The sequence below is a fragment of the Dipodomys ordii genome, unplaced genomic scaffold (genome assembly GCF_000151885.1).
Source record: "Dipodomys ordii isolate 6190 unplaced genomic scaffold, Dord_2.0 Scaffold43, whole genome shotgun sequence".
NCBI classification, from domain to species: Eukaryota; Metazoa; Chordata; class Mammalia; order Rodentia; family Heteromyidae; genus Dipodomys; species Dipodomys ordii.
This window is the reverse complement of record NW_012267259.1, coordinates 6,133,677-6,154,200: the sequence shown is the minus strand read 5'-3', so window position 1 is coordinate 6,154,200 and position 20,524 is coordinate 6,133,677. Positions and strand designations below refer to the sequence as shown.

General features: G+C 39.7%; 1 protein-coding gene across 5 annotated transcripts in view; it reads left to right on the top strand.

Annotated features, from left to right (window-relative positions):
- Tcf4 (transcription factor 4) overlaps nt 1-20,524 on the top strand; it is a 350,212-nt gene that overhangs the window by 157,520 nt on the left and 172,168 nt on the right. For all 5 annotated transcript variants that reach the window (XR_001175170.1, XR_001175169.1, XM_013018942.1 and 2 more), the window contains one exon: nt 19,219-19,283. Coding sequence is in view for 2 of the 5 variants with exons in the window: in XM_013018942.1 (XP_012874396.1) it covers nt 19,219-19,283 (65 nt within the window). In the remaining 3 variants the exon portion in view is untranslated. The remainder of the gene's footprint in view (nt 1-19,218; nt 19,284-20,524) is intronic.

Below are 20,524 nucleotides of genomic sequence, written 5' to 3'. Positions count from 1 at the left end.
TCCATGACTGTCATTATAGTCTAAAGTTAAAGACAAACTTCTGTCTCACTCTTCAGTTCCAGTCTGATTTCCTATTTGCTCCTTAGCTTTAAAACATGATTATTAATAAAGCAGATCTTCTTACTGAGGCAGATGTTGAAAAAAGAAAAAGCCTGTGTAAAGATTAAGAAAAAGAGAATGAAAACATATCTCTGTATAAACTAAAATTTGTCAGCATTTTCAATCTCAAATGATATACCACAACTTTTGGGAGTTGCTAAGATGCAGTTTCCTGTTTGTTTGAAGGGAGACTGTGACTTCCAAAGTTGCTTTCCCAGCAAAAATAAAGAAGATAAATATGCCTTGTTAGAAGATAGATAGAAACTTCTGTCTTATAACTGGGAAGGGATGGGGGGTGGGAAGAGGGAAAATGATTGACTGGTGACAGTGATCAAGATGCATTGTCCTCATAACCTGACTTAGGGAATTGAGACCTCTTTGTACAACTACTTAATAATAATATAAAAATAAGGTGGGGGGGTAAAAAAGAGGAAACTTTTATGGGCTGGATGTGAGCCTTCACAGTGCTCAGAAAAATAGAAAGTGTCATCTGCTATTCAACAAGGACTTGCCAGAGAATCTTTTGTCCTTGTTACACAATTAAGACCTACTAGGTTTTAATTCTCTATTAACCTTTCCGTTCCAAGGATGATAATTTCATTTCAGTGTCTTGCTTTGTATCAAGTTTGGTTTTTGTGATCCTTTATACATGAGCGTGTGTGTCAGGTGAGTGTGTCTCTATGTTGGAAGATTAGGTGGCTTCCTTCTCTTTTCCTTTAAAATCTGTCGTGCTAAAATAGGAGCTAGGAGGAGGTTTTGCTTATTTTACCCCCATTTTTCATTTCTTTATTTCTTTTTTTTCCTCTCCTATGGGCAAACTGCCCATCCAGATGGTAGAATTTCACCTGTAAGCAATCTGAGACGATAGGTTAATTCTGACATTTTATAGAGCTTTTTAAAATTTTTTTTCATACAGTACAACTAAGTGCAGAGTAACTGTTAGCTCAAGATAATGTTCCTTTTTTTCTGTTTAAACGCTTCCTGCTGTCATTGGTTCTCTTCCCCCCTCCAGCCCCAATACCTGAAAAAAAGTATATTTAGGGTGCAATTAAAATCTGTGGCTTGAAGCACTTTGCTGTTATTGTCAAAACCACATCTGATGAAATCTTTGACCACTTCTAATATGTGTAAAGGAGGAAGTGATGGCAGAAGGCAGAGAGCAAGTGGGAGCCAGTAGGTTAGAGGTGGAGAAGCATGCCTTGTCATTTTATAGGCAGAACCTTTCTATGGCTTTGATAAATTCACTGGTAGTTTTCTCCTCCCATCAAATTTGCAAATATATCCCAACTCAAGCCTTCCGAAGGAACCTGAATTAGCAACTGGCCTGAACCCTGACATTTGCTTTTGTTCTCAGTGTGGCTAGCCCATGGTCTGGTGGCTTGTGTAGTTAAAGAAGGTAGAGGCAGACTGGGAAATGCTTACCTCACCTGTGTTAAAGCAACCCTGTCATTATCAAAGTTAAGTTTTTGGAGTAGAGAGTAGAGAGGACAGAAGAGCTGGAGATGAGGTGTTTACTTGTAACAAGTATAAGAAGGCTGTATTTCTAAGTTGGTTTTGACTGTGCCATCTTCTTGTTCTTTCTAGAAACCTTTGTTGTCTTGAGTTATTGTCAGAGTAAAGAAGGCTGTAGAAATGTCTTCTCCCTTGACATATTCTTTTGGGGAAACAGTTTCGAAGGAAACACTGTTCTGTCATAATCCCCGTGAAGACATGGCATATTTCTTGTCTTTTCTGCTTCCTGTTTTGTACACGTTAATTCCTGTGGGCTTTTTCTTTTTCAAGTGATGAGATTTCCACTGTCCAGCAGCAGGCCACATTTACTGGAGTTATTGAACTCTGAAATAGGAAACCTGTGGGTGACCAGTTTTACCCTGTTTAGAAGCCATCTCCTCAGTCAATGAGAATTACAGCCCCATGACCGAGAATGTGAAAGCACTCGTTTCACAGAGACCTCTGAAGGTTTTGTTTCAGGTATTGCAACAAAATCAACATTTGTTTGTGGGCAGTGAAGCCAATGTGGCCGCCAGTACATCCATCCAGTTGCTTCTCCTATTTCCCTTGCAAACTCTCCCATTGGTTGGGGTCCGTGGAGACATTTCAGTGGCTGGCTGGTGGAAATGTTTGGGAGAACATTTGTGAATCAAAGCAGCCTAAATATTTGCAAAAATGTTTGCTTGAGCAAAAAGAATCCACTTAGCATTAGGAAGTCACTGCTTAAACATTTTAAAAGCATTTGTGATTTCCTGAAGTCTATTATTCATGAGTCACACTGCCAAGCTTTGAATTTCATGGATCAAACAGGAATCCATATTTTTAAAACTGTTATGTGGTAGTAAAGATATTTGCTATTTGATGAAGATCTAAAGCCTAAACCTATATACAATGTAACAATGATGAAAATCACTTAAAAGACACAGATGCATTTTTAAAAATGACTATTGTGAGTGACCTGTAAAACAAAACATACAGAGAAAGGGCTCTAGAAAATGATAGGAGTAGTTTTAATCTCCTTTTCCTCTGGTTTGTATCTTTACTCCAGAAAAGACAACCATGTTGCTTGTCTTTCTGTTGGAGTCCATAGGCTTTCTTTTAATGGTAATGATTTGAATATCAGAGCTTCTATCTTCTTTAGACATTTTTTGAGTGCCGACTATTAATGTTTTCACTGCTGTCCACTTATGGCTTATAAACAGTCTGCAAATGTCAGTGCAGGCCAGTCTTTTTCAGTTTCTTAGCAGTGTAGGAGTTGCACATAGATAGTCAGTATACTGAAAAGCCTGTCAGATCAGGTGTTGTTTTACCATCTGGACATTTTAATTAGTAATAAAAATGTGGGTCTATATATACAGGAATAGAATCTATAACACACAGTGGCTCTGTTGGTACTGAGGTGTGTGAGGCTACATTGTATAAATCTCTCTCTCTCTCTCTCTGTGTGTGTGTGTGTGTGTGTGTGTGTGTGTGTGTTAGACATGTATTCATTTCTCCTGGCCAACCCAAACATAGGAGGCTGGCTCTATTTTTCAATTGTGCACTAATATGTTACCAAAACATCTTGCAATTTTTCTTAAAACTATGACGTATACATGGACTTGTGTTCTTAAAGTAGTACTACTTGTGACTTAAAAAATGGCCAAATGATAGATGATGGAATGGCCTAGAAAATATAGTGCTGGCTTAGAAGTAGGCTTGGAGAGAAACTGTGGCTCCTCTGTTTCCTTACTGTGTGTGCTGAGGTAAATAATTTATCCGACCTAAGCCTTCTATGTTACTAATATGTTTAATGAAAGTAATGATTACTGCCTACCAAAGTTACATTGAACACCAAAAGAAATGCGTCTATGAAAGCATTTAATACTATATAAAGAGTTGTAGCCATTTTTTACAAAATGCAAATGATCAAAGTATAATCCATTTACCACCTTCCAAATTCAGGACTTTTATCTTAAATTAACAAGAAAGATCCAAATATATGATTACCTTAATTTATTAATACATGGTGACGTTAAGACCATCAGAAAGATGTGTTCATCATTTTCACCATGAAGCAAAATAACCCATTTTAGAGGTATGTATGCTCTTTAAGAGAATGTTCCTCTTTTGGGGGGAGGGGAAGTACTAGAGTTTGAGTGCAATGTCTCATGCTTAATAAGCAGGACCCCTTGAGCCATACCCGTAGCTTCTTTTATTTAGTTAGTTTTTAAATAGGGTCTTGTGTTTATGCATGCACTACCTTGAACTCTGATCCTCCTATTTGTTCTTCCCACATAGCTGGGCAGACAAGTGTCTATCATCATACTTGGCTAGTGGTTGAGATGGGGTCGTGTGAACTTATTTTGACAGGCTAGCTTAGTTATTCCCCTGATCTATCTCTGCTTTCCAAGTAGCTGAGATTGTAGGCATGAGCCACTCTGCCCCACAAATTAATGTTATTCTTAATTAAGGCAGAAGCTGGTGCATTTGAGGGAAATAGTGACCCTCTAGAGAAATGGAGAGTGGAAATAGTTTAGGGAAATGAGTCTTAGAGCCTTCTCTTTTGGAAAGATCTCTGCATGTTTTTCTTAGTCATTGTGAATTTCATGTTTGCAAACCAGTGTGAGTATCTAAATGGTAATCATTATTGTTTAGGACCTACCCATTATTGTGTGTTTGTACTCACACAGGCACATACACACTCTATAATTCTCTAGAGAGTATGTCATTTCCAAAATGTGATTTGGACCAGAGCTGTTTGGGCCCTTGGCAGAGACCACTTTTTTAAATTTCAATATAGTTCTTATTGTTCCTCAAGAATTCTTTGAGAGAAATAAGAACAGTTGTTTTCTTTATATGAAGAAATGGTAAAATAGTATACAACAGAATGGTAACTCTTTTGTTCATCTTATTTCATCTTCTTCTGCCAAAATATAATGTATACCTTGACCAGACTGTTAATGTTCTTTATAAAACATTACTCCTAACAACAACTCTTGATTCACATACAGCTCAGGTGGTGGCCATTTGGGGCACAGCTGTAAGCACTAAGTTCAGTGGAGGGAGTTTTAAGTTCATTTATTCATTTTTGTCGATACTAAGTAGTCCACAGAAGAAATGGGAATACACCTTTATGATTTTTTAGATGATGGTTTAAGATCTTTTTAGACTTCAGAATGGAAACTGAATTCATGTAGGGCCTTATCATGCGTTCCATTTACATGTTCTGAACTGATGACCAGTGTCATTTAGATACTTCAGGGAGCAGGTAGAATGTCTACACTATTGATTCTGAAAGTTCAAAAAAAATGAGGCTACAGGTCCTCTTTTTCGTAGCACCATTTGGTAAGAAGGGCTAAGACAACTTTTACCTTTCCATTCAGCCAGGAAAAAACAAAGATAATTGTGGGATATCTTTAGGAAGAAAATAAAAGAAAAAAGAAGAAGAAGAAGAAGAGGAGGAGGAAGAGGAAGAGGAGGGAGGAGGAAGAGGAAGAGGAGGAAGAGAAAGAAGAAGAGAGATTCTCATCAAAGGGACTGAATTGAAAATTTGGGGCACAGCATTTAAAATTTGTTAAAAAAAATAAAGTAATTCAAAGTAAAGTCTGTAGCCAAACTCCTTAATTGTGATGCATTTGCTGAGTTCTCCTCTCCATCGCTGGGCCTGCTCTGATACCATATGGCCTACCATGGAACATTTAACTTGTCAGATATAATGGATTGGCCTGGAAGCAGATTTTTGCTTTGAGCACTCGGCTCCTTTCTTGCATTTCACTCTCAGCTCCAGGCTGCAGGATGAAGGATTGTCGTGGAAATGCAAAGAAGAGACACACAGTTGATTCCCCTTAAGAGAGTGACCTATATGCCACAGAATTTTACCCACGTAAAGAGGCATTATCCTCGTCACTGGCCTTAGCAGGCTACATGTCAGAATCATTTAAATTCGCCTGGACCTAACAGATTGTGCAAACAGTTCAGAATTGAGTGCTTAGGAATAATAAAACATCATCATTTTAACTTATGCAGAGATGGTAGTAGCCACATCGGTCAAAGGATGTGTATTATTTGTTGTGACCTACACGTAATCTACGCCACCTGGTTTGCAGAGGTATCTGCAAATTAAGTTGATCTTGCAAAGTCTGCAGAGAAGGCCTTAACAAAAATTACCTGGCTCCCTTGTTTTTGTTTGGGGAAGTAGAGGTGAGGTTGAAAACGTCATTTCCATGGATAGGCAAGTGGTGGTTAATTAACCAAGCTTTCCAGCTTGAAATTGAAGTGCAGTTTCTCCTTTTCGTCTAACCAGTTGAAAGTTTAAAATTAAACTTCCCATGGATATTTAAATTTTATTCTTGGGAAAGTGAATAACGTAGTATTTGATGATGTTTGTTTTAATTGGGCACTTTTGTGAGATGGTCCTCCCTCCCCCCCCCAACACACACTCAATTTGTACCATTGTTTCTGAAATCATAAGCTTGGAAAGTACCAGGAGGGATTTGTGACTTTTGCATTTATGGGAAAACTTCCTTAAATAAGTAAGCAGTATCCTCTGTACAAGTGTGTGCACGCACATAGCTGGAGGTCCTTTTGTCACATAACCAACCTACTGTAAACCCAAGTACACAGCCTACCACTAACCCGTCAATCCTAGCCCAGTGGGAAAACAACTTGTGCATCTCAAGATAACCATAAAATTGTACATATTCAGAGGCAGCAGTGTTGCAAAAGTGAAATAATAGAATTGTATGTGGCATGTGGAGATACATACACAAAGAGATCTTACTTCAAAGAATAATGTACTTTACAAAATATGCATGGAGCTTTAGAAATTTAATATTTATCTTCTAAAAATTCATGTCTTATGGAGAACTTCTATTGTAGGCCATGTCAGTGTATCAACTATATTAGCCTTAAAAACCTCCCTTTTGTACACAGAGAATTAAAAACAAAACCAAACCAAACTGCTTTGCAAGAAGCAACCTGGGCATCTCTGTTAAAGTTGTTGTTTAGTAATGATGGACTTGTGTAAGCTTCTTAGAAATCCTAAATTGAGTATCAGTTTTATTATGGCTACCGTGGACAAAATGTGTTACCCCACCCCTCTTTCCAATTTGGTCAGATTTAAGATTGTATTTGTTTGCCCTAGGCAGCTCTGTTGGGGCATGTGCGCCCTCTGCTGGCCACTCATATTGGAACTGACTAGTATGCTGGTTCTTAATTTCTTTTACTTTTCAGGGTTGGGCTGTTTTTTTTTTGTTGCCAGTTTTACACATTCAAGCATACACAGTGATTATAAAGTTGTCACTTAATACTTTGAGTATGGAAGTTTATGTGAAAATGAATTTCAGGTTCCACTTTTGGTATGTTACTTTGCTAAATGATTGTCCTGATAGTTCAAATAACATGTAAAGTACATATGCTGTCGTGGTTCTGATATGGTTGATTTTGTACTGGTATTGATCATATTTTTCTAGTTTTCACAATTACTCTTGGCCTAATTATACTTGAAGAATTATTAGGTTGAGAGTGGAACTTTAAAGTTGACAAAACCATGGAAATACTGAAATGTGACTGGGTATATGTCGCGGAGAGGAAGGCAACCTGAGCAGAGACCTCCTGGCCAGAGTTGATCATTTTCGTTATCTTCTCTGAGAAAAAAGTGCATCTTTACATCATTGTGCCTTTGAAATGCATTCTTTGGGTTGTTTGTAGATTAAATTAAGCAGTGGCTCTCTTCAGACATTGAGAATGGAGGTTTGAGTGGAATCCTTTTGGTTTTGATTTGGCTTTCTTTCTTTTTTTTTTAAACAGAGTGTGAGATGTTAACAAAGCAGATCACTCATGGTCTCTTTGTTCCCAGGTCATAGGAGCCAATTATTAGGGGGCAGTTCTGGGGGAGAAGAGCCAGCTTTCCTGTTAGGGCTTGGTGAACAGCATCCTGGAATCCTTGTCATGTAGAACAGGACTTTGGAGAAGGAAGACATTCTAAAAAACAGATCTCTTTTGTCATACTTCCATTTAATTCACCATAATAATTAAATTTGCATAAGTGATTTCTGTGCATCTCTGAGATGACTTGAATGGATTCATTCAGACTTTGTAGGGATAAGACTGCTCAGAACTTTAAGATTCTCTCCTCTTAGAGTGCAGATTTCTCATATGCGTGAAAGCCAACTTCGTCAGAAGTTCAAAACCAGCTACTCAAAACATGAAATTATGAAAATGTTTAGAAGCAGAATAAGGAGTAAAATTTCATAGGAATTTTTTCCCCCAATTTTCCATCCTTCCAACTCTAGGTTTCGGTTACTTTAACATTGTTTTGGATCATGCAAGTAGCAGTTTTAATTTATTTTGATGGATGTATCTGTGTGAAATAACTATGAATCACATTCTTATAAATGATTAAACCCCCTTTGCAATCTGTTAAACATTGTCCCGCATGAAGTCTCAGGTATGTTCCTTCTCTGCGCCTTGTTTCTCAGCATTTTAGTTGTCTGAATTCTGAACTCCCTGAGTATAATGTTCACTTTTGACTCTCCATTCTCTAGAACAGAGCATCCAATGAATACTTATTTCCCTGTGCTGTGTGTGTGTGTGTGTTTGTCTTTTTTTTTTTTTTTCAGTTGTGGGGCTTGAATTCTGGGCTTGGGTGCTGTCCTTCAGCTCTTTAGCTCAAGGCGAGTGCTCTACCACTTGAACCACAGCACCACTGCTGGTTTTCTGGTAGTTAATTGGAGATAGGAGTCTCATGCACTTTCTTGCCTGGGCTGGCTTTGAACCCCGATCCTCAGATCTCAGCCTCCTGGGTAGCTAGGATTACAGGCATGAGCCACCGATGCCTAGTTTGGTCTTTTTTTGCTTTAGGATAGCATTATTCCACTGGAGCCAGCCACAGCTCTACTTTTGGCTTTTTACTGCTTCATTGGAGGTAAGAGTCTCACAAATTTTCCTGTCTGGGTTGGCTTTGAAGCACAATTCTCAGATCTTAGCCTCGTGAGCGGTGTGTGAGCCACTGGCCCTTACCATGTTTTTGTTTTTGTTTTTTTTTAGCCTTCTCCCCCCCCCCACACACATTTATTCAGATAATAATCTTTGCAAATTTCATGATTCGTGTTTAAATGTATATATTTTATATGGCACATTTTGTTTTCTTGCATACTTTGAATAAGATCGGGCCATTCTCTGGCTGTCTTCTTCCATCCCCTTCTTCTCCCTTTGCTCTGCATCTGTCTTCATCCTGTGCTTCTTACCATTCCCTCTTGACTCATTCAGCATATTACGCCACGGCACTCTGATTTGTGTCATGTGATCTGGAACCTCCACCTTCCTTTAACAGTAGCTAGAATCACCAGTCTTTGGACTCTAAGGACTTCAGTCCTGTTTACCTGGCAAGTTAGTTGTTAAAAGGTTCATTCTGAAAGTTGGAAGTGGTGCTATGGCACAAGTGGTAGAACACTAGCCTTGATCTGAAGAGCTGAGGGACAGCGCCCACACCCAGAGTTCAGGCCCCATGACCAGCCCCCTCCCCCCCAAAAAAAGGCTCATTCTGTTGAGGTTGATCTTGAAGATTATGCACTGTCACCCACATGTTACTTTTCTTGATGTCTCATGGTTAACCTAAGTCTTCCTGTTCTTTGCTCTGGTGAAGTTCTGAGGTGTGTGTTTTGAATTCTGGAGTATTTCCTCTCAATTTTAGGGCAGAACATGTTTTGGAAATATAAGCCAATCTTAAACCAGTATTAAATCTAGAGGAATGATGGCCTAATGTATTGCTAGTCAGTATGTAATTGACACTTAGGTTGTCTTCTGTCTGGTTTCAGAATGTTACTCAGAAGCCAGGTGTTGGTTGCTCATGAGGAGACCAAAATGTGCAGGATTGTGGTTCAAAGCCAGGTGGGGCAGAAAAGTGTGTGAGATTCCTATCCAGAATAATCAGAGAAAAAGCAAGGATGGAAGTGAGGCTCAAGTACTAGCTGAGCAAGCAAGCCTAGCAAATGGCCCTGAGTTTAAAATCCCAGCATGACACCCCTCCCTCCCAAATACCTTACATATGGGTGTGTGAGCATGCACATATAACATTTAACCTGCACTGTGCATATACACATAACACACTTGAAGTTCTCATTACCCACTCTCTTCATTTTTCTGTAGCCTTGAAGAGGATTAAATTGTAGGTCTCCTTGAAAAGATGGTAATCATGATATTCTCACCAGTTGTAATCCCAGTTAGAAAAATCCAGGCTCTTTCCCATGTTCATGGTGCTTGCACTTGTGCTTTGTGCAGAACACTAACATGGAATCTGTACAGTGCTAATAATGTGATACCTTTTCTTCTGTTTTCAGTTTCCCTTGGCCTTATGCTGAGTTCCAACATTTTTATTTTTTCCTATTACTAGGACTCCAATTGAACCTATTGTTCAAAGAACAGCAAATGGTTTATAGCTACAGGCAATAATTTATAGTGAAATATAATTGTTTAGTTTCTTACAACTTGCCAATAAATTCTGCAAATGTACCCTTCATTTCTCATAAGTTTCGTACTCATCGGATGATACTTCTCAACTGCATTTGTCCAGAAATATCATAGATGTTTCCTACCATGAGAGAAGACTAAACTTTCAGACTCACTGTGGACTTGACATGCCTCTGCAGAGTGTAGGCAGGGATGGATGGATAGATAGATGGATGGATGGATGGATGGATGGATGGATGGATGGATAATGGATGGATGGATGGATGGATGGATAATGGATGGATGGATGGATGGATAATGGATGGATGGATGGATACTGGATGGATGGATGGGTAATGGATGGATGGATACTGGATAGATATAGGCCCTTTAACTTCATAGCCAAGGAAGGTTCCTGGACTTTACCTTGATTCCTGAAAGTGACTCTACTTTTTAGGTACAGTGGAGAGTGAGTGTCCTCATGGGTATCATAACAGGGAATAAATGGTCACAACACTCTAGGGATGAGGACGTTGTTATTTATCAGAGGAATTCAAAACAAAGAGTTTTCCTTAATGGAGACAGGCAAATGTGAAGGCCTTCCTATGAGAGAGAGGTTTCTCTAGCACATGAAATGTAGGTGTCAGAAAGGGCCTTAGATGTCCAAACTTGCTTGTCTTTATTAGATCTACTTGTATAGCTTGGATCAAGTAGAGATTTCCTTTTGTTATCTAGCAGGTTGCTAGATCTCTTGGAACTTTATCTATAAAAACCTTACAGAACTGGGCCTATCACTTCAATTGAGGCATGTGAGAAGAAACATTGGGGTTTTAGTTATGAATACAAAATAGAAAGGTAATGTTGGACCCTGGTCCACTGGGTTTCAGTACCATGGAGCCAAAGTCCAGGGATCTGTTTCCAAGACAAGTCTTACTAATGACTTTCCTGAAATGTAAGATTTCTAAGCTAAAGATTGAATCTGTGGGTTTTCCTTTTACACACATTTGAGTCTTCCCTTCTGTTCAAGAGCATAACAAAAATATTTATTTTTGCTTGATCTTTAGACCTGTATTGCAAGATAACACATTTCTTACTTGTATATGAAACGTTACTGTATTTTAGTTTTAAAATCCTTTCAAATATGCACACTGCTTCTTCCAAGACCCCACATGTCCCCAATTCCTTAGTGCTTGCTGTCATCACCAACTGGGACGTATTAGAAACCTAAGTCAGAGGACGGGGCACAGTAGATGCATCGCTCACACAAAGCCAGTGGCAGGTTCCTCATTAGAAGTGAGTTGCTCAGTCCTAGGGTTGCCCTTAGTCCTTTGGGTCTCTAGGGGACTCTTGTATAAATTGCTGATTCAGAAAATCATTACGTTGGTGCTTCAAGTGGTACTTTAGTGGCCTTAAGGAGTTATGTGACACACCTCCCCAAACAGCTAAGTTATCCCTATGATTATGTTGATTAATTGCACACTCTGTGGAATTAATGTTATTTTCAATGAAAGATTTTTTTCCTGCATTTGGAAAATAAAGCATAAAAGTCATGAGCTTTAATTTGATAATGTGTGTGCTTCTTAAGCAAGACGCTGAATGAGAGGGTTCTTTGGGTTGTTATTGGTGTGGGCCAGGGGATTCCTGAGGCAAAATTTTCATTATGCACCGAGAAGGTAGTTTTTTGATGTAGCAGGGAGCAGTCATTGGAAATGTTTATCCATTTAGGCATTTCATTTGTCCAAGGACAGAAGAACTCTTTTGACTTTATAAATTGAGCAAAGATTTTTTTGCAGGGAGGGCAGCAGGGATATGAAGATGAGGGAGATCATGTTTTGCCATCACACATGTAGGGAGAATGTATGTCACACGTTTTCAGTCATACACGTAGAGCAAGCATACAATCACACATTTTCATTTATATGCGTAGAGTGATTGTATGATCATGCATACTTGTGATCATACACATAGAAGGATTGTACAATGACACATGTCTGCGATCATGCATGTAGAGTGATTGTATGATCACACATGTGGAGGGATCACACGTGGAATATACTGACAGTGATGATGCTTGTAGAGAATGGCTTATGGACTGTAATTGGACGTTTCTGTTGTGCCTTCCTTAGGAACCTCTTTGACCTTGCTTAAACCAGCCAGCACCCCTCTCTTCAGTCACGTGGCATCATCTAAGAGGGACCAAAACCCCAAAGAGTTTCCTGGAAGGCTGGTCTGCAGCAATTGAAGTCAAATTACTTTTCACACGGTAGAATGTTGTGCACATGTTCAGTGCTTTAGGAGAATTGAATGTAGATCCTGAGCTGGGGGTGGTCTCCTTAGGAAAGAATGGTGCTGCAAATTTTCAGTGCATGTAGAATTGTAATACAAACAATGCCAAGGTGCCTAGATATGGTGAGGTGAGTCAGTCAAAAGATGCTGCGGAAGCCCTCATTTCCAAGGAGGCCATACTTACAGATGGCTGTCAAGTGTCCTGTTTTGTGTCTGAGTGGGTTAATGCTAGTCTCTTCTGGGAAAATGGAGGCCCTCCAGTGCTCTGTTACCCCTGCTACATGCAAGCCACTTGCCTTGTCACCTCCCTTCCTCCCCTATTTTTTTCCTGTTCCTCAGTTTGGAAAGAAGAGGTAGAAGATGATGTCCCAAGAAGAAGAGGATTGTTGGATAGCTAGTTTATTGTAATTCCTCTAGCATAGAGTTTATTTTAAATTTGGAGTTCTAATTGCCTGTAGATGGAGACTGACTTGTTCAGGTGTAGAAAGATTGTGTAGGAGACAGCCAGCTCTCTTCTCTGAAATTTTGGACATGAGAAGAATTGCCTCAACTTCTGCTGAAACCGAGATTGTTATCTCTGTACTGGGATCCAGGGTATTCAGTTAGTGAGAACAGTAAAGATTACCAGGCTGCTCACGGATTTCTAAGAGAAAGATACACCAATGTCATCACATATTCAACATGTTTTTAGGCCATCTCAAATAAGATAAAACAAAAATTTTGAGTTAGTTCAAACACGCAGTTAGTTCATCTGTTAATTCTATGTATATAGTGAGAATTTTTTTTGTGATAGCTGTTACTATCATTTGTCAGTTTGAGTAGTAATAGACAAAAGGAAAGAAAGAAGTATGTGTATTCAAATAAGTTTAGGAAACTGCTAAATATAAAATTTGTTATAGGACTTAGAGCCTTTAACATGCTCAGATTTGAGGTACTTTTTGGGGTGAAGGTTAGAGATAACTTGTAATATTTCTGAGATCCTTTAATTAGTGTCCCATTTGATTTCAGAAATCTGCTGTGAGATTTCATTCCCGTGGAATACTCTTGTGAGCCACCACGCTGGCTTGCCTATATTATAACTACATTTTTACTTGCATTATTTTTTTTTGTGCATCTTAACGCACAGTTATAGCCTTCACATAGGGAATGTGCAGAATTGCTGTTATCTGCCATGTTTTTGTTAATTACTTGCTCTGCGTTAACGTGGGGAAGGTGGCAGTTAATTGTGAGACGTCACAGGTTCTGTGTACATCACTAGAGTACCTAGAGACCTTTTAAGAATAAAACACCATGTAAATGTAAATTATCACCGCCTATAAGACACTTTCATTAATTTCATATCAAATTCATGAGTGTTTTGAGCTCTGGGATTCGAGAAGTCTTCAGTATTAGCCTTTAGTGTACTTGTACAGTTTTCCTCCCAGAGTTTAAAGAGCAATAGTCAAACAGAGAGAACGGTCTTGATAAGCACCCGCCTATTACAGTTTGAGCTCTGGCCTGTCACTTAAACCTGTGCAGCCTAAGGGCAGTTTTCTACACCTCAGTTTCCTCATCTGGCAAATGGTGTCCATGGTACCTGCTTGTAGGTATGTGGTATGGAGTGAGAAAATCAGTGCTCAGCATCCCTGTTTGAAGTGAGTCCTACTTGATAAGGACCAGCTCTACCTATCTGGGCAGAGGATGAAGAGACAACCAAAGATGAAAGGACCTGAAGTAATCCCCTGGGGATATTCTCCACAGCCCTACAACTTGCAGTGACTGTTTAATGAAGGAGTCCTTTCAATGCAGGGTTCCCCCCCCCAAAAAAAGAAACTAATAAGGTTGCAGAGATGGGTTGGTTGGGGCTGGAGCTGGGGACAGAAATGTATTCTGAAACAAACGTGTTTATGAAGAGTTCCTAGTCTGATGCCAGGGAACAAAAGGCTCATTCTTCAATTCCCAGAATGAGGATTAGCAGTGAAGCAGCCTAGCTGGGTGTATTGTACTACAGCATCAGATAATTTTTCATCAAGGCTGTTCACAGGATGCTCTGCTTTACCATCCAGGTGTATCTGTTCCAATGGTGGGCAAAAGTGTACTATTGCTTTATCATCGTTAACATGGCCTTTTCCCAGTGGAAACCCTCACTGGACCCAGTTATTATTCTCCTGGCCCACCACCAGAGGGGTGGCCTGTATTCCATTACTCTCAGGAGTTGAGTCTTTAAACAAGTTGCTCTTGTCTGTCTTTGCTCTTAAATGTGGCTTTGAGCTGTCTCTAGGTGCAGGCACAGTAATATTCCCAGGCTGATTCTTTCTGGAAACATCTCACCAAATAGAATGGGTTTATGAAATCATTTTTTCCATTGTGTAATATTTTCATCGCCATCACAACCACAGGGGTAACCTGGAAGAAAAATGGGAAAATTGGCAAGAAAAATTGGAAGTCAAAGGGCAAATAACAAAAGAATATAAAAATAACGAATTTGGTTTCTCAAGACATTTGTTAAGCAGACTCCTCCATGAATAATAATAATTAAAAAACCCAAACCCAAATTTTCCTTCTACTTTTTGGGACAGAATGATGAAAGAATGTCAAATAGATCAGCAAAAATGATGAGCCTTAAAATATAAGCTTCTGGTATTTTTCTGCTTGGGGTTTTTGTTTTTTGTTTTTTTGTCTTAAAGAGGCAGAAGACTCAAGTGAATTTTTTATTGCTTGTCATTTGGTGCCGTTTGAAATAATCGGATTTAAATATAGACTCTAGCCATACGATGGGTTCAAATTGGACAAAACCTATGTTGACTTTCTGGGTTGTTTGCTCACTGTAGATGCCAACTTGTTCCTGTTGGTCTCCTTTGTCTCCTGAAGGATTGATTGACGGGTGCTGTGTCTGCTCATTTCCAGCGATTTTTCTTGTTTAATGAAAAAAAAATTGTGACATGGAATTACATGTTCCCTGTATGCATCATTTCTGCAGGAGAAAGTTGTTTAGCCAATATGTCGACTTCACTTTCTTTTGCCCCCTCTTTTGCTTTCATTCAGCCCTCTGTGTACGGGATTAGTTCACATCATGCGTCTCATGCCCGGAATTCGTCACCAAGCAGCAAAATTTAACATTTGGTCCTTTGAGGTATACGAATGAATCAAATGCCTGGCAGGATTTGTTTCTGGAGTGTGTATGTCAGCATCCCCTTCCCCTCCCCCCTGGCTCCTAGGCCATACAACAACCAAGGTGACAAAGGGGTACTTGGGAGTTTTTTTTTTAAATATAGACCACAGTACTCCATGCAGTAAAAGACTTGGGCGATTAATGCTACCCTTATGCCTCTTTTGAGTAGCTTTAGCCATGGGGCTTGGCACTGCCACCATTGTCTTTGTGCCAAAGAAATATCCGCAGCGGCTGTCGCGTTGTAGTACTGGAGGGGTGTCTCGAAGATTCCGCAGCGAGCTCTCCGGGTTTCTTCACCGCTGCGATCATGTCTTTGAAATATTGGGAAAATAGAATCTTTCCCTGTGTCAAAGCGTCTGTGGTGGTGGTAGTGGTGGTGGTGGTGGTGGTGGTGGTAGTGGTGGAGGTGGTGGAGGAGGGGGAGGAGGAGGAGGAGGTAAACTGCCAGGAATGGAGACTGGAGGAAAAGAGGCTGACTGAGCCAGCCAGTTGGTGTAAGTGACAAATCCATGCCCACCATAGAGGACAGGCAGGTATTAGCTTTTGTCCCTGCACACAAGATCGTTCCTGAAGGGTCCTGATCACACCAGAGTCTTAGCACTCTTGAAGGGGGCAGGGGAGGTGGTGGGGTGGGGGCGGGGGAATGTTCTCTGAAACAAAATGCACCAGTGAATTATAATCAGAAAAACTGAACGAGACCGTAATGTATTTTATAATAGTTATTTTTCTAAAACAAAACAAAAAGGTTTTAAAACATTTTATTTTCTGGATCTTGAGGTGTCATTTTAAAATGGCTGCTTTTTTTTTTAAGCATTTCAAATAAATGATGAGGCCTAAAAGGAAAAACGACAAAAAAAAAAAAATCTGACACGTAAGGAGACACTTGTGTGTTTTATCCACAATCCCCGATTATTTTGCTCCCAGAACAGGGGCTAGGGCTCTTGAGGGTAGATTTATAGTTGAATTTGGGAACAAAAAGCTGTAATAAAGTTAAAGGCTTACACTATCAGAATGAAATGTGTTCACTCACAATCTCTGGAGCGATCTATTTGATGGTAAAAGTGGATGTTCTCGATGAAATCTTCACAAGGAGCATAATCCTTGGCGGGGGGGCGGGGAGGGAGGGGGAAAAAAAAGTCCACCTCCCAGACTCCTGCTGGCTGTGTGCTGCCTCTTCGGTACCTCACAGACTTCGACAGAGTCCTGGACCAGTGCCCAGTGATGTCATGGAAACACTCAAATTACTGAGAATGATTCATGTCTATGCTGGTCTCTCATCCTCCCCCACACAAACACGAGGAGATTTTTAACCCTGACAACTTGTAATTTGCAGTGGGTTTATTTTTGTATCTGGATAAATATTTTTTAACAAGCAAAATTGAGATTAAGCAGTCTGTATCTGATATGATAGTAAAGAACGCTGGGCCCATGCCTGTAGCCAAGAGGACTCGGCGAACTCGGCGATGCGCATTCATATTCTTCTTCTCTCTCCCACTGCCTCTCCCTTTCCACCGTCTTGCTCTTTCTATTCCATTCTTCCTCTTGTCTTCCACTCCGCCCCCCCCTTTCCTATTTGCATTGACCTTCTTTTCTGGCTTTACAAAATAATAGAAGAAATCAGCCCCGTGTATGTGTACAAAGTAAGCCAAATCCCACTAGGAAAACTCATCTCTCCAATTCTCTGCATTGGGAAAGAGAATTGGGAAAGAGTTGGGAAAATGTCTTATAGCAACCATCTCTCCAGTAATTTCTTCTGTAGTAAAAGAAAACCGATCATGACCTTTCTTCCTCAAAACTATAGTTTACAATTCACTATTTAGAACTCACTCAAACACAACACAAGGCATTCAGTTTCCTATTGTAAAAAAAAAATGGAAGTAATTCTGCTTCATTCTTCTTTCTCACTGTCTGCTTGTCTGTGGTTGCACAGTGAATATTATGTCAATGGAGTATGCTGTGGTGCCACTGAGGAGATTTTAGAAGTCAGAGCTTAAAGGGATAGACATGCGTCGCTTGATAGGGCTCATAACGGTTGAGCCTTTTCTGTTAGCAGTATATATAAAGTACAGATAAAGGATAGGAGTAGCTTTATCTTGTCTTCCACAGACGAGTAAGAATGGGTCTATGGCCATTGCGGACAGGTAAACGCTCCTCATTTTCCATGTACAATCACATGCAGCGGGAGCTACCTCCGATCTCCCGTGATGGACAGTGTGTGTGATCAGGTCTTGTTTCACTGGAATTGAAAGTGATATAGGCATTGATTTTATACTTTACACAGAACAGGGTGTCAGAAATGAAGGTGGTATTCTCCAAGTTTGAGATCCAATCATATCAGTAGAAAAGTTAATAATGGGGAAGGAGAGAGGAGATATTAAGGCTCAGGTGTGTAGCTCTCTTTAAAACATCCCCTTCTGTTGGGTGTGTGTGTGTGTGTGTGTGTGTGTGTGTGTGTGTGTGTGTGTGTGTGTGTGTGTGTGTGTGTGTGTGTGTGTGTATATGTAGTGACTTAGATACAGAGTATGCTTTGGGCTAGATAGAAAGATCTCTGAAAGATACCTTATATTCTTTGTCTGCTATCAATGAAACATACTCTTAATAGCATTGCCATTGAACTGGAATATCAAGAGAATAATACTACATCTAGCATCTGTGTTATTGAGGGTTGGGAAGGGAAATTTAGGGGTTGTAAACTTGAAAAGGATATCAGCTCAGCCCTTTAAAATGTAAGTTTTGAATTTGTACACTGGGAGAAAGCAAGGTATGATCGTGTGTGGGAAGTTTGGCGCACCTCGACACTCTTAAACCCATCCTTCACCCGGGGGTTCATGTCCTGACCACTTTGCTGCCTCCATAAACCTCTGCCATTCCTGCTTTGGCAATTTTCTGTAGGCCAACACTCCATACACCACCAGCTGGCCTCGACTGCTTAGATCTCTTGTAATGTGGTTTCATTATCTGCTCTGCTGATTATTAAGGCAAAACAAACTCTAGAAACAAATGAGCTACCTTGGTTTTATCCATGAACGTGGTTAAAAAGCATTGCAGGTCCTATAGAGCTCCATCTACTAATAACCTATCTGTCAGAATTGGAATATGGTGTTCCCATTTCCCAATTCCCTGGGCTTGCTCGGTCTACTGGTGGAATCTGAACTCGGGTTCAGTGTGGGGCGATTTTTCAAAAAGCCCCTTCCTCCTAAACATAAACGTTATCGTCATCACAATCATGATGAGATATGTTCTCCCGGGAAAGGGAGTTTTTAAAGAAAGAGAGAAAGAGACTCAGAATTTTGAATAGTTTCTTTTCTAAATTCACCATCTGGAGAGCTTGTGATTGATTAGCTTTGGCCTCCGCATTAAGTGTCAATATAATCAATGGGAATTACTAGGCTAGGGTCATTACATAGATAATTTGCCGGCTGTGTAAATAAAATTGAAATTGTTTAAATTTTGGGAGAGAGAAAGAAAGTGAAAATAAGGAGTGACAATTTGTTTGTTAAGAGAGTAGAGACCATTGGAATGACAGTTTTTGGAAGTGTGGAGCAGTTTGGCTAAGAATAGGAATGAAGGATATTTTTTTTCCAGTTTATCATCGCCAGAGTGAGGAAGTGCTTTTCTCTCTCTTGCTTGCATACATTGTCAGCCGTGCCTACTTTACGTATGTAAACATCGGAAGAGAAGTAAAGATGCCTGTTACCTGCAGTAGAGGTTTTTGAACAGGAAAAGCCTGATTTATGTTGTTTTGTTGTTTATCTTGGCAGGTAAAACAGAAAGGGGTTCCTACTCATCTTATGGGAGAGAATCAAACTTACAAGGTTGCCACCAGGTAAGTGCTGCTCCAGTAAGGGGGAGGAGGTGAGAGAGTGGATTTGATGGACCAACAAATTTTGCTGATTTGATTAAGTTAGGCGTTTTCAACTGTTTTTCTGAAGTGCACAGAGAGTCTGCTGATAACTGTTTCAAAACCATGCAATAATCCTAAACTAAGAACTAATAAACACCTCCTCTGTAGTTCTCTGTTGAGTCAGAGCTATATCCCTGGCTTGTTTGTTTTTATTTTATATATATATTTTTAAAATTTATCAGCTTGTATCAGCGATACTGTTTGTAAGCCAGCAATGTTGGTTGAAGTGGAGCTATCAAAAAGAGTTTATTTGCAATTAAGAACTTAGGAATTTTGTACACAGAAAATGCTTTGTGAAGCTGTGTGTCAGACTCTGGGTTCGGGTGGCTGTGGCCCCAAATTATAGTTTTCATAGGGGTGTATGATGTTGTGTGAAAACAGGGTGGTAGTGAGGGATAAAAATGTCTGTGGAAATATGATTTGTTGTCCCTTTTTTGTTTCTGAATTGTTTTTGGCTGGAAGTCAAGGCCAGCAGGCTAACAGCAAAGCCGTCTCTGGGGAATCATGCGTGAGCTAGAAAAATAAGAGTACTTTAATTAAATAATAAAATGCCAGAGTAATACAGAGGTGTGGGATGTGCAAGTGTGTGTTTGTACCTTGGTACTCTCTGCATTTCTTCTATCTTTTTAATTCCCTGGAGAGAACGGATCTAAAAATGCTGCTATTTATAAGCAAAAGTGGAAACTTTATTCCAAGACAAGCGGAATTTTTATAGATGTTTTCCTTTTATTCCAATCTCAGTATTGATCATATGTTTAAAATGTCTCTTCTCTGTCTCTGTCTCTTAAAGAACCTGTGTTGGTTGCAAGAACGTGAATGTCTTACTTTGGAAAAATGGATACTATTGAATAGTACCCTTTAATATTCAAAGTTTTCTTGTTCTGCAGTAGTGTATGCATGTTCTTTTTTGGTGTGGGTATGCTGGAAAATGTATGCTCACTCTTTTTATCTCTCTGGCCTTCTAAGTTTCTTTAATGGTATAGGGAAAAAAATCAATTGGGGATTATTAAAATAGCCTATTTAATACATCCCTGGAAAATAGAAGCACACATGCGCTTTAGCAATGAAACTGAGCCTCTGAAGGAGGAGTTTTTTACGGATCTGTCATCTATCATGAAAGGTGGAATTCTGGTGGGTTGGCTTCTTAATTTTTTTTTCCCTCT